The sequence below is a fragment of the Liolophura sinensis genome, chromosome 8 (assembly GCF_032854445.1).
Source record: "Liolophura sinensis isolate JHLJ2023 chromosome 8, CUHK_Ljap_v2, whole genome shotgun sequence".
Lineage (NCBI taxonomy): Eukaryota > Metazoa > Mollusca > Polyplacophora > Chitonida > Chitonidae > Liolophura > Liolophura sinensis.
Genome location: NC_088302.1, coordinates 23,730,400 through 23,744,586, shown reverse-complemented (window position 1 = coordinate 23,744,586; position 14,187 = coordinate 23,730,400). Strand labels below are relative to the sequence as shown.

At 36.5% G+C, this 14,187-nt stretch overlaps 1 protein-coding gene across 7 annotated transcripts in view; it reads right to left on the bottom strand.

Moving 5' to 3' along the window:
• Nucleotides 1-14,187, bottom strand: part of LOC135474130 (protein Fe65 homolog) — a 99,478-nt gene that overhangs the window by 75,288 nt on the left and 10,003 nt on the right. For all 7 annotated transcript variants that reach the window (XM_064754150.1, XM_064754154.1, XM_064754149.1 and 4 more), the window contains exon 2: nucleotides 7,744-7,925. In XM_064754150.1, coding sequence (XP_064610220.1) covers nucleotides 7,744-7,774 — 31 coding nt within the window. In that variant the 5' untranslated portion in view covers nucleotides 7,775-7,925. The remainder of the gene's footprint in view (nucleotides 1-7,743; nucleotides 7,926-14,187) is intronic.

The window sequence follows — 14,187 nt, the reverse complement described above, 5'->3', positions numbered from 1 at the left end:
TCTGCACTGCTCTTAGATTCTAAAAATGGCATCCACAAGTTCCATTCAGCAGAAACTTGTCTGTTTTCTACAACTGATGTTAACGCAATCTGTAATATAAATTCATACTTATACATCACATTTACATCAACCTGTCTGCCCCCACTTGTTTGTTTGTTTTTCAAGACATAAAGCTTTTTCTATAAATGCTTGCTTGTTTGTTTATTCACCAACAGTCAGAATACAGATGTATACAAAGATATAAGACAGAAAATATTTATGATTATTAAGAAATGTCTGAATGACAGCAAGGCTGTAATAACATTGTGGTGGACTTGTTCTATCCCATTATAGTTGAATGTATATACAGTATGTATAATTAGAGAAGAAGAAAAAAACTGACATGCATATATGTATCGATATGACAAGACACAAGGCTGGCTGATGGTTGTATGATGTAAGTTAGTTTATTGCTAGATATCTGATTCCATAGTATTCATGATTACATGTATCTTTGCTATTTTTTCCTTCCAGCTGACCTAGTACTGTGTCCTGGCTGATCACGGTTTTTCTATCAGTACATGTATGTTCAAGTCAGAAAACTTTTCGCTTCAGAATATTCTGACCAGCTGTATTTTATACTTTATATCAAGTCACCTACTGTATAAAAACTAAAAGTTTCCTTGTGACCAATCAAGTTACTCATTTTGACTGATTCTGAGAGTTTTATTCACTTGATAGAAAGGTGTTTTGAGGGCAACTTCAGAAATTAAAAAACGTTTCAGCAACAAAAGTAATCTTTTACAACTTCTAAAACTGCCTTTTTTCAGGTGAATATTTAGGGCAAAAAGAGTCATGTTTATCTGCTTGTATTCAAACAAGTTTGTGTGTCCTGGTTTCAACACCATCCGGAAATCCTGCCGTGCCCAGCCTCTATATGGAAGTAGACCACCTTCAGTCTGGTTTGGTCTTGACTGTCTGTACTGGCTTGTCTTCGATGATCAGGCTGAGGTTATCGTGACAGAGGTCAGTCATTTGTAATTCTAACTTTCACTCCTGCGTCCCAGCTTCATTTCCTGCCTGATGCTGGCCTAACAAGTGGAACAATATTCCTGTGACGAGCTGTACAATTGAATCAGCTGATGAGGCTTGGTCATTTCTTGGTGCTTCGCAGTCACCTTGCCTTCAGCAGATTACCGTTATAGCGTGCAGCATCATTCTCACAGCTTTAACCTTGAAGATTTCCATAGATAAGGTAACATTCAGAAATGTTCGGCCGAAAAATATTGAAAATCAGATTTACTGGAAAAGGAACAAGGTGTGAACTTTTTCTATCATAATTTCAAAAAAAAAAAAAAAAGCCATGTATATTTGATATTTCAATCACAAGTGAAATAAGGGGATCTTGCGTTTTAAATAAAGCTAATATGCCTTCTTGAAAGAATACCCCTATGGACTCTTCATACAAATATAAAACAGACACATTTTGAGAGGCAGTACAAACATTAAATCATCCACAAATAACACTTTTTTGAATGGATGTATAAGAAACCATAATTGAAGATTTTATATAATATAGAATATTTATAGAATATAAATTACAGCCATGGAATGCACAATAAACTGATGATATAAGAAAATATAAAGCAATATGAAGATGGGCATGTGAATTTAGCGTAAAATGTACATGTTGATCACATCTTGATGGACAAGTAAGGCAATCACAACTGGGGTAAAAGTCGCATTCTCAAGGATGTACCAGCATTTTGACACGTTTGTAAGCATTCATCCCTGAATATCCCTCAGGAAATTACATCCAAGGATCAGGGGATCAACCCTGTAGATCAAACATACTGCAGAACCTGGTGAAATGGCACAAGGAAATTCCTCAATATGTAGGCCAGAAGAAACCATAGGAGAGTTGCGACAGCTGAGCATCATCTGATCAGATGTGTAACAAGACACTGGAAATTCTGGATAGTTTAACCCGCTTGGAAAACTTGCAAACTGTAGCCTTGGTGATGATTGTATTGACAAAGTTTTGTGTTTGAGGAATGGAGGGCAGTAGTGTGGACACTGTCCACTGACCTGGTTCCATTGCCCACTCACCATGCCCACTCTGAATCTACAGAGACAACCAATAACAGGCTCGGTAAATACAGAACTGTGCTGGCTACTCCAAACTGGTATCATCAGATCATGTCTTATGGTAACAAGAGCTGCTCCAATACATACCTGTACATCAACCTTATAATGTTAATGAAGGTAAAATGAAAACTGTTATCTAGTTTCAAGGGTCGATATGCATAAAAACTGACAAGTGATCACTTAAAAGCCCTTGTCATCAGGTGTGTTTCACTGTACAGTGTTGGAAATCTACCACAGATAGAAGAAAACAAAACAAGAAACAATTGACTGGAAGTCACGAATATACAAGTGACAGCATCCGGGTGAATTCCTATACTCAAGAATTTTTCACTTCGATCTGATTTATGGATGGAACAAAAATAATCGCAAAGCCGCAAAAACTTTGACATCTGAAAACAGTGATGTCATCTTGCATCAAGGCCCCTTGTTAAATGATTATAGCCCACTTTATAAAATATTTCCAAAAATTGACTGACTGACAAACACGCCAAGTAACTGCTCAGAGAAAACCACGATCCTTTTACCATGTGTTTGATAAAACCCAACTTAAAACTGCAGCCAAACCAGCAAGAACTGGATTTTTAGTCAATGATCTCACTGGCAATTGGTCAACTGCAGCAATACCACATTTTTACTCTAGACAGTCAGCCAAGGTCCCCTTGTTTTATTAATTAAGAAATAGACAACTACGGACATTGTCCTGTGCTAGTATATTCTGACCATACATGTATAAAATACATGGAATGATGGTGACAATGGAAAACATGCTTGCCAATAAGAAAATTAGATGTATACAACACAATCCTCCCACTAAATGACTTCATCAGTGAGAACAGCTGCATTGTACATGTGCATGAAGATAATGTGTACTAATACAATGTACTTTCTTGGATTGCATGCTCAATTAATGCTATACTCAAGAATAACCATATTAATTATGTCAAAAAGGGAAGCGGTTGACATACTGTTAAAGCATATTTTCAAACTGTTTATCAAATTTTAATAGTAACATTGTTCTAGGTTTCATTTTGTTAGCACTTCTTTCCAAAGACATCTGTATACACTTTTTTTTAGCAACTCTCCAGAGATTATGCAAGACTACGCTTATACCTTTACACTTGCATCTGGATAAGAGTGGTATGCAATACGCAATGATTTTAGACACTTCTAATGTCTGCTTGTTCTAGTTTGGTGGCAACATTGTGCCAAAAAGAGAACAGCTTCTGAACAGAGAATCCAATATAGGCGATAATTTGGGAGGAGATCCACCGCTGCATTTAAAGGGACATGAAAGTGTTGGGGCAAATCACCTGCTATTGTTGGCAAGAATTAAGATGGAGCAGGAGGAGACGTAATCAACAGCATGGCCAGATGAAAGTTGAGCTCATTTAGTGTGCTGACAAGGTCAGATTCAACGCCATTCGATTGTCTCAGATAATACCATCAAGGTTTTCGGGGTCTGGCGCTAAAGTCGATGGCTCGCCCATTACAGATGGGTAGTCTCAAATTTCTCTTAGTGTCAAACAGTGTTTAGGGCCAGCAATACCGCATAGATTGATCCCCGCGTCCCACGTAAACCACCTCATCAAAGTAATCTCTCTATTGATTGGCTAAGTCCCCACTTTCCACGCAGCTTTCCACGGAACAACCGAATCTTACCCCTGTTGAAAGATCACTCGGTCTGTCTGCTGGACAAGTTCAAGAGCGTAGCTAGAATAGGCTTAAGTCGGAAACATCCAAGAGATTAGAAATGGCCAAGCGAGGCCATTTTTTTTTCTTCTCGCGGAAACTGTAGAATTGGCCAGAAAAGAAATGTGGATAAAGAGTGGTATGCAGCATCAATTTAAACAGGCATTTTAGAGATGTGCACTAGAGGGAAAAATAACCCATGCCAACAAATGGGTGAAGAAACTTTAGACCAGAAAAAAGGCCAAAGCAAACAAAAATAATTGATTTAAGTGCTCAAGTGTTGGAGTGGCAAACAGAAGTCACCTAGAGACAGTGACTAGGGAGAGAGATTCTGACAGAAACTTTATTAATCTAGATCTATCAAGTGGGCCTTGCAATCAATATCTGCAAAATTCACAAAAACAGCTCTCTTAAACAATCACATTCAATGATTACTAGCTGGCTTGAAAGATATGCAGCAGTAACCAGTTTTCTTAATGTAAACAAATCGTGTGTATGTAATTTTTGTTAATGACCAAGTAAAGAAAATGTAAGTCAATTAGAACTGACAAATCATACCATAAACCAATTAAGACATTTTTATATTAACATAGAGGTATGTATGTCATAAAAATATAGCTAATGTCATGGACCAAATGCTTTTGTTTTTCTTTCTTCAGCCTTTGCTGAAAACAGTTAACTTTTTAAAACCAGAATCTGTATCAAACTTTGGAAAATAAAACATCCAAATAGATGCATACATGAATACAGTAGAAAAATTTGTTCGTTCAAGTATCAAGAAAGTTTACAGACTGAATGTTGCTGAAGTTGACAGATACTTCGGAGTACCTTTCTGTCCCATTAACTATACACGGGTTGGTGAGCCCAATTCTTGAAGGATTACATAACAAGACCTTTTTCTGTAAGGCAAGTCAACCATTTCACATATTTGCAAGATGTTTAGTTTACTAGCTGCTTGTTGCAAATATCAATAAGTAACCAATAATAAAGTCATAACCATGTTTTGTCATTACTTTATGTTAAAACGAAAGCCATGAGCAAATGATCCATCACACTGCCTTAATTTCTGATGTTGACTCACTCCAGTTTGGAACATTTGGGCCCTACACATCTGGTGAAGCTGCTCACTTCGATGGCTGCTTTCATAACCTTCCAATACCTGGATTCAAATTGTCTTTCTTCCATTCTGACTTTCTTTTAATATATGGGATTGTTAAAAAACATTCTTATTAATATTTTCAGAGTAAGTTTTTTTATTGAGGCGTATTTGCATAACCATCATTTTCTTTTCCATTAAAAGTTTTGGTAAGTTTGTCTACAAACCCAAAATATAATACTTTTCTTTTTCTGTTTTGGTTTAACAAACGCTTCATGTTATTTATAAATGTCTCTTAAGCTTGTGTTATGCACCCAAAGCCCGTCCCCCTGCACGACCTGAAGCCGTGACTACGCAACATAATGTCTTCCAGGCCACACAGATTTGGCAGTCTATTACAGGTGGCTTAGCTTCTCATCTCCCAAACTCCCCATGTATATTACCTGCTCCTAGGCTAGCCAGGGTCCCCCTGGACGCTGCCCTCTCTGCTTTATTAGCTGTGACTGACCACTAGCCACCAAACAGCGAAGCCGTTCATCTTGGATCCATTGTCTCTCTTTCATTGACAGTGATTAATTAAGAACAAAGAGATTAGCTCAGAAGCCAGACGAATAAAAGTGGAGATTGAATCCAGGGTTGGAGTCTCTGCGGAATCCAACACACTGAAGAGGGTCATTACCTGCCATCAGCACTAACGGTACAAGCTTGTATTCACCCGACCAAATCACCGTCATCAAAACCCTTCTAATGCTCAACAAACCCAAGAGTCGAAATTGTAATCCATGACGGTTATACCCAGAGATTTAACACTCAAGAAGTTTGATCGAACTAAAAAAACTGTAGAACAACAGCTTAACTTCACATTATCCAATCCTTGCAGACCTTCTGCTAATGTTTACAACCCAGAAGAGAGCAATATCTACTACTGCTTTCTTGAAATCGAAAACCACTAAAAACTTCGAAAAACTATAGAAAAAGGTGTGTTCACTAAGTTTCAAGCCAATAATAAAGGAGATGGTGGATTTCAATAAAACACAGGTGAATTTCAGGTATAAATATGGTAACAACACATCTAAGCTTCAGAAATTCTTGAAAATTAATCTGTTACGAAGCTTAACTGAAACTTGTCATCTTTGCCATTTGGATAAAAAATCTTGCAAGGTTTCAGCAACTTCGGCTCACAGAAGTTTGACAACATAGATGATTTCAAACGTAATCCCCCTGACATTCTGCTTGTAAATTAATATCTTGGTTCAAGCCTGGAAATAATTTTTAACATGGTGTGTGACATAACTGACAAATTTCCCTGCTAGCTGCATTAATAAAAAATTTACAATGCTTTTTCACATAGCTGTTTTGTACTTTACATGGAAGTTTTGTTCTATGTCAAACAGCTGTCTCCTATCAAAATACTATTGGGTGCCAGACACCGCCCATGTCCTCAGCCTATTTCTAGGCTTGTGCTGACATTATGGCAGAGATACATGAACATCCCCAACGAAAGAATTTTAGTTCAGTATGTAATAGCCAGTTAGGACAGGATCATCAGGACATCTTTTTTTTTCTTCTTCAGACATGTATTTACAGGTAACTTCAAAATGTTGCTAAAATTACCATTATTGCATATAATTCTCCAGAATTTCTCTAGAACAGCACACAAGTACCTGTGAGGAACAACCATGTGGAGGTTCTCATTATCAGATATATGTACATAAAATAAGCAATAATAAATATATAATTACACATTTCTCCTATATAAACAGGTTCACTTGGAACAAAAATTAAAAGGTCAAATTTTATACCCTAGCCTTTCCATCTTAGAAAAAAGGAAACCAAAAATTTAGTCATAAAATAAACATCCAATTAAGTAAATACCAAATATGGAATCTTCAGCCATTCATACCTGTCTTCAATAAATTAAATTGCTTAAATTCACTGAATCAACATTGGTTATCCTAAAATACTCTCACACCACTGTTCTACCAAGGACAGAGGTCTTGTTGTTGTTGCTGTACACGGGACACAACCCCAACACGATGAAATCAAAAGCTCCACTCACATGACTTACCTCCCTTAATCTTCATTTCTGTCTGACCACATCAAAGTATTGTAAACTACGACATACCTGTACCTTTATTTTCTCTGCACTCTTGATTAAATAATATACATATAAATAGCACCGATACATCCTTGAAATGGGAATCAAACATCAACAATGAAGATTACATATTGTCCCAAAACATTTTGAAATTTAGTGAACAATTGTAATTGTAAGCTGATGAAGTTATCATCACTTCCCACATTGCCTTGTAGCTTGTTTGTAGAATCAATGTTAATAAATCAGTTGTTGGGTGTTGTGCTTATTACAGTTGCATTCAATGCTTATGAATGGGTATTGGATTTTACAATAAGCTACTGTACTGTAGCTGGAGAATTCTAACATGTACTACAACACAGGATACAGAATATCTTTGTACAGGTCTCAAAATACTGCCTTAGGTAACCATGCTTTGATAATCTGAACAAAATGTCACCACAACGAATGTTCAACCACTCAGTGAGGATCAGGTGATTAATGAGGACAGTTTATCAGCTGAAGATGCAGTTACAGCCAAAACTTTAAAAACACTGCTATTTAACCTTTTTTGTTAAAAAAAAAAAAATCGTAGCTATACTTTATTTAACATGTACATGTATGTGTTGAATGTCTGTTGCAGGCTGAAGCAACATTACAGAACAATACATGAATGATGTATACATGCACTTCATGTTCAGAGGTGTCAGTTATCGACAACGTACAGTGTCTCAAGAACAGAGGAAGCTGTACTTACTGTCAACAGGTGACTGGGCCATATTGGACATGTGTACAGGTGTGAGGCTAGAAGGTCTGGGTTAATCACTGAGTGGTCCTTGCTCAGGAGCACTTGGGGTTACACAGGTCACAGGCGGGAACGTTGGAATTCCTGATCGTCAAGTGCTTGGTTAAGGTCTTCTCTGGTTTAGGCACATCACACTGCAAACAACAAAATATCCGTGTTCATCATTCATACATTTTATGTGACACACGAATCCGATTAAAATGGACATTCAAAGGGAAGGTTAAAGTGAAAGACAGCACCTGACTAATGTTTATGTGCACTGAAAGACTACCATTCAAACCATCTTAACCAGGCATTAAATATTTTTTTAGATTTGTTTCAACCCAGTAAAAGTTCAGTGAAACTTCGTCTTGTCACAGCTTCAGCGTGTCTCCATTATTGAGAGAAAGGTGATGTCATGTTTGTTCTAGCTCTCTAAGGTCTATGGAAGTTGTGGACTTTGACGATGAAGGACCAAGTGATAAATAGCTTTCTCAAAAAGTGGACATACTAGAAGGATATTTCTTCCACTGCTCGAACTGTTTCTACAGTAATCCTATTAGGCCTATATCATTTATATAGTTTAGAAGTAGCCTGCAGATGCATGGCTGGGGTATTCCTGGTTCAGGTCGTAGCCTCCAGAGGGGTTGTCCAGCTATCAGTAATTCTGAGCTACATTAAATGTTTACAAAATTACAACAGGACTGTTGTACATCTGGACTCGTGCTCAATTCTGAAACAAATGGAAATAAATCTACGCACCACTCAGGCTGATCGATGCATTTGACTTTCGCTGGATTTTATGCATCAATGCTGTAGTGGTTGCTTCTAAGATGAGAGCAGTGCTGACCTAGTTATTGCGGCCATCAGTGAAAGCACCTCAGTTTAAACATGGCGTTTCTATAATTTTACTGTATTTTGTAAAAGAAAACAGAAAAAACATCCCTTCTTGGTTGATAAAAACAAATTTCAATCCTTCAGTTCTAACAAATTCAGAGAAAAAAAAATTATATCATAAGATTTAATTAATGTTAAGCACTGTTCAATGAGATGCCGTGTCTTCATTCTCATAAACCTTCGGCATTCCTAATGAATTTTTCACCGACTCCACATTTACACTGAGACTCTGTTATTTAGCAACTGCATACTGACTAAATGCTAACATGAAAAAAAAATGTATTTGTATAATTTGAAGAGTGTGTCTAAGTAGGCCTATGGTCAACTAAGGAGATAAATGTGGTTTGGGTCGAGACGGTATGCTGCTGGTTGATATAATTTGTGATAGGCCTACTGTCTTAGAATATTACATGCTTTGTAAATCAACAGATTTTACGTCTGTGGTGGTGCATAAAAGATACAGACCTGTCCACAGCACTGTGTGAAATGGCTTTTCAGCTACTTGGAACTAAATCATTGTAAACGATCTCAAAATGATGCCTTGTGCAGTAGTTTTGTGTTATCAGATGTCACTTCAGGGAGAAAAAAACTCCATGTCTTGATTCACATCAGCCATTTGTGCGGCATTGTCATTTTGTTCTACAGGTTTTTCGGTGAAACCTGATTAAAATAATAAAGTATGATACTTTTTAGAAAGCTGTTTTACCCAGGTGCTGTCTTGTCCTCTAAATCAATGGCAACTCAAGAAATTTGCTTTGGTTGAAAAATAACATCTTGTCTACTGAATGTAACAATGAGAAATTCCAATCACTGAAGGTGGATAATTCAAAAGGAAATTTAAAGTCAAATACAGCATAAGAAATTTGCTGAATTTTTTTTTTTTCGAAAAACTAACATTTTCTCTACTGTATGTCAACAACAAGGCTTGTCGACAACAATATGACCAATAACAAAGTCCAAATGATCTTTTGAAGCACAAGAGCTGTATCGTATACTGTAGACCGGTATGTCCTAGTTTTGGCCAATCATCGAGCGAACTGCCCAAATTTGCAATCTTGCAGATATTAAATGAAGAAAACTGAATCACGATTGGAATAAATTATATTTCTGAAGTTCTAAATGTGAGACATATTTAATACGTGTGACATATAAATTACAGTGAGACGTTCCAGTTAATGACATGGCTACTATAAACCATATTTGATTTATTTTGATTAGTGTTTTAGGTCGTACTTCAGAATATTTCACTTATTTGACGGCAGCCAGCATTATGGTGGCAGGAAACCAGGCAGAACCCGTAGGAAACCCATGACGACCCGCTGGTTGCTGGCCAACCTTCCCACTTAAGACCAGAGAGGAAACCAGCATGATAAACCATATTTTAGTTACATGGTTAGTATCTACTCAGGTGATTGAAATACGTGTATATGATTTACTTGCATAGTATTCATGACCTTTCAGATCCAAATGCTTCTATATAATTATCTATTGCTGCAGACAACACGCAGGTTTCTTCAACCTGAATAAACTGAACTATTGTTGGAATTATTTAATTATATCTATAACTCAGTACAGCATACACAGATCTGTTATATTAGTCCCAGATAAAACACAAACATAAGACAACAATATGTACTGTTAAAAATATGATGCATATATACATGTAGCTTCATGTTTTAAAAAAAAAAAAGTTTTCAATTCAACAACCACCACCAACAAGAACTGAGTTTATCACATGTATATGTATTTTCAAAGTCTATTTTATACTGCCCAGGAATAACATCCTAACATGACATCAACCATTCAAAATTTTGTCAGGATGCCAATGGGAGACAACCCATTAATCAATCCTACAATGGAGAGCGCCTCATAGTTACTTCCCCTGCATCTAACATCTGCACAACAGATCTGCCTGCATAACAGGTCGATAGCAAGCACCTGTACTCCAGGACTCACAAAGGCAGTCAGCAGTAGGTCTGTAATCTAAGCTAATGGATACAGCTGTTGGAAAATTCACAGCTTAGACATACCAATCTGTCAACATTGTATTAAAGCACATTACATATGCACAGTCAGTATAGCTTACTGTAGGAAGAGCGAGATGTACAATATGCAAATACCTTAGATCAGAGAAATGAACATATGTAATATGCAGAGAATTCCACAGTACACAGTTTTTGCTTCAGTTAACAAACCTGAAATACATATGAAGCAGGCAATACTCCTCAGATACGTGTAAATGTAGGGCCTACCATATGACATACATGTACTTAGAGATTAACATTTCAATTATACTTCTTTTTCACACAATTTCTCACCTTTTCCCCCATTTGATCCTGTATTAATTACCAGACATTTAGTGAGTTAAAACCAGCCATTATGGCTGGACTAAGACTGATCTAGGTCATAAGTAGGTATGTACATGTAATAATACGAATCTGTGTTCAAAATATTGGTTGGCTGGATGTGTATGGACACAAAAGTACACATAGTTCACCGCAAAGCATGTGGAAACATATGTACATGTACAAGTATCATGTGTAATTTAAATTAAAATGTGACAAAATACATAATAGCCAATTTTTAATGAAATGTAAATATTTTTTTTTTGTTTTCTTTTTCAATTTCTAAACATTTAGCATTATTTATTATAATCAATTAACATCATACATATGATTTTAACTTAGTAGGTTAATCCGTGTATGCACATAGAAAAACCTGGGGAAAAAACAAAGGTTCACATGTATGCATACATGTATCTCAAATATTTTGCATTCAATGTAAACTACATGCCAACAACTTAACATACCGGTATCGAGTACACCATATATTAATACATTTAAATCTATGTATAAATACTACCAGCATATAAAGATCCCTAAACACATGTGTGGACCAGACATGAATGATGTCATCAAGAAACCATGTGAATGTTCATATCTTTATGTTCACACATGCAAGACACAAAACATATTCGTACATTGTACCTGAGACAACAGTCCTGTATATTCCCAGACTGTACATACAGTTACACACATGTATACATTCCCCTGATTTCAGGTCTTCTTAATGTTAGCTACAAATTTAATACATTACAATCTGTATCAAATTACAGGTGTATGCCTGTATCTACTGATTAATATTACTCCAACTTGGCTGTGAACTAATAACTACTTACCTGCAACCAACAAGTTTTGTCAGATTCACATGTGACACTACCATATCCTGTCATCATCATCTAAATATCGCAGACAAGGGAGTATCTTATAGCATGAAGCTGGTTGATGTGTAAGTGACATATACTGCCAAAAGTAGTACATGTATGTGAACTTTTCACATGTAATGCAAGAACGCTAGCCCCTGTCATATACACCTTTACATGTACCGAAAAGACTGAAAATACTACTACAAACCAGTATGACAAGTATAGGCTTAGTTTTTCATCATAATTTTCTCAATGGTATTTAGAAACTAGCTCAACCTGTATATAATTTACATCTGTAAAAGAACATGTACATTCACCTCCCAATGAAACATAAATGTGTACATGTGTACACCACAACATTTTTCTTCCAGAAGTGTTGAATGTTTCATAAAATAGTGGTCATTATACTGCACAAAGCTAAATGTACATTGTTCTTGTAAACAACACAAATTTTAAACATGCTGTCACTATTCAAGCTCTACAGAGTAGACAGTGGAAGGCATGGTGGATGACAAATTAAATTAATCTTTCTTGCTGGCAGCAAAGGGTGCCTTGGTGTGGAATGAGCTGATGTATCAAGTAATGTTGCCAGACGACTCTCCAGGCTCGTACAACTTTGCCATATTCCCCAGTATATGTGTACATGTACAGTATCTGTCTTAAATTTTTGAAGTATACTGCAGAATTTGGACTCTCTGATGGTTTTGTTTGTGTCCAGAGCCAGGCCAGAGCTCATAGGTTCAGTTCATAATAACTACAGGAGTGTCATTAAAATGTTCACGTATACATTCACACTGAGTGTCTTTCATTTCCACATTTTCAGTTATTTAAACATATATGTACATGTATTGTTTGTAACATTTGCAACAAAGCATCAAGTAGATACCATTTTCAAGCAAAGCAGACAGTTATACATAACTAGACCTACCTCTACATCATACCTAGCTAGCTGATTATATAAACCAAAGAAAGTAAATGTTGAGGACCTTCATTCTTCTAACATTTGGGACAGACAATACTAGTGTTGAATGCAGAATATTACATTTGTTTACCAGCCTTTTAGAAACGTAAAGATATGAGTATGTTGTTTATTAGATGGTCTAACCATGTTAGAAAAAAGAAAATCAATATTCCTGGCACAATTCCATATATAGTGGCTAAAATGAGCAGACCAGGTGTCCCCAAAATTAGAAAAAATAGCGTAGCTGCAGAAAGGGCAGCTACAGCATGTCTGCCTGTAAATCACACCCAAGTATAAATCTTCTGGACCGCACGTGTAATTAGTGCACAGCTCTTCCAGAAAAATTCCCCCCTATGACGCACAACTCAGCAGGCATCCAACTCTTTTTCAATATTATCATTAGAGTTTTTCAACCATATTCTTCCTTATGGATCACACGTTACAGCTGCACACAAAGCTGTGTACATGTATATGTCCACCTTTTACTGGACTGAGTGACATAAGTAATAGCACACGAATAGCACAGTATTAAACCCAGGAAGAGTGTCACTTTCACAGACAAACCAAAGGCCTATTGGGTAAAAAATCTAGAATAAAGCAATGTAGATTTCAGAGCTATACAATCACTTAAACGTTAAAAAACATGACTTCCTGGATTTTCTTTTTGCTCTCATATCTTTTATTATTAATCAGCATAGCTGAGGCATTGCACACACAAGTACATTGTACATGTAATATTAATAGTTACTTTAAAGAGATTATATTCGCTAAATACATCAAACTTTGTGAATTTACCATGAATGGCTCAAATTATTGCCTTTCAGAAATTAGCAGAATGAATCATTCCTGTGCTATTTACAGTGTTAATGAGGATTCTGAAGTATGATTCATTCATTTCTTTGATAGGAGTTTTGCACCGTATTCAAGGATATATAACTTATATGATGACAGTCGGAAATATGGTGGGAGGAAATTGGGCAGAGTCTGGATGACGCCCACTGGCATCTGCAGGATGCTGGAAGATCTTCCCACAATTACATACTACTGGAGAGGAAGCCAGCATGAGGTACTAAGAAACTGCTTTATGAATTTTATGAACGATTTTGAATGGCAACGCTCTTCATATCTTCCACAGACACAGATGTTTATTCGGGGCTATTTTAAGAATGGTTAATTACTTTGTGGTACAAATAAAATTTCACATCAACTCAAATAAATAAATACACAATTAGAAGGCTTCCTTGTAGATCTATCCTATTTGCAATTCTCCTTTTATTGCACCCGATCAGAATAATCATTGCACTGAACACAGGGGTATAGACCCTCATTAGGCCGTGCTCCCAGTTGGGCGGAA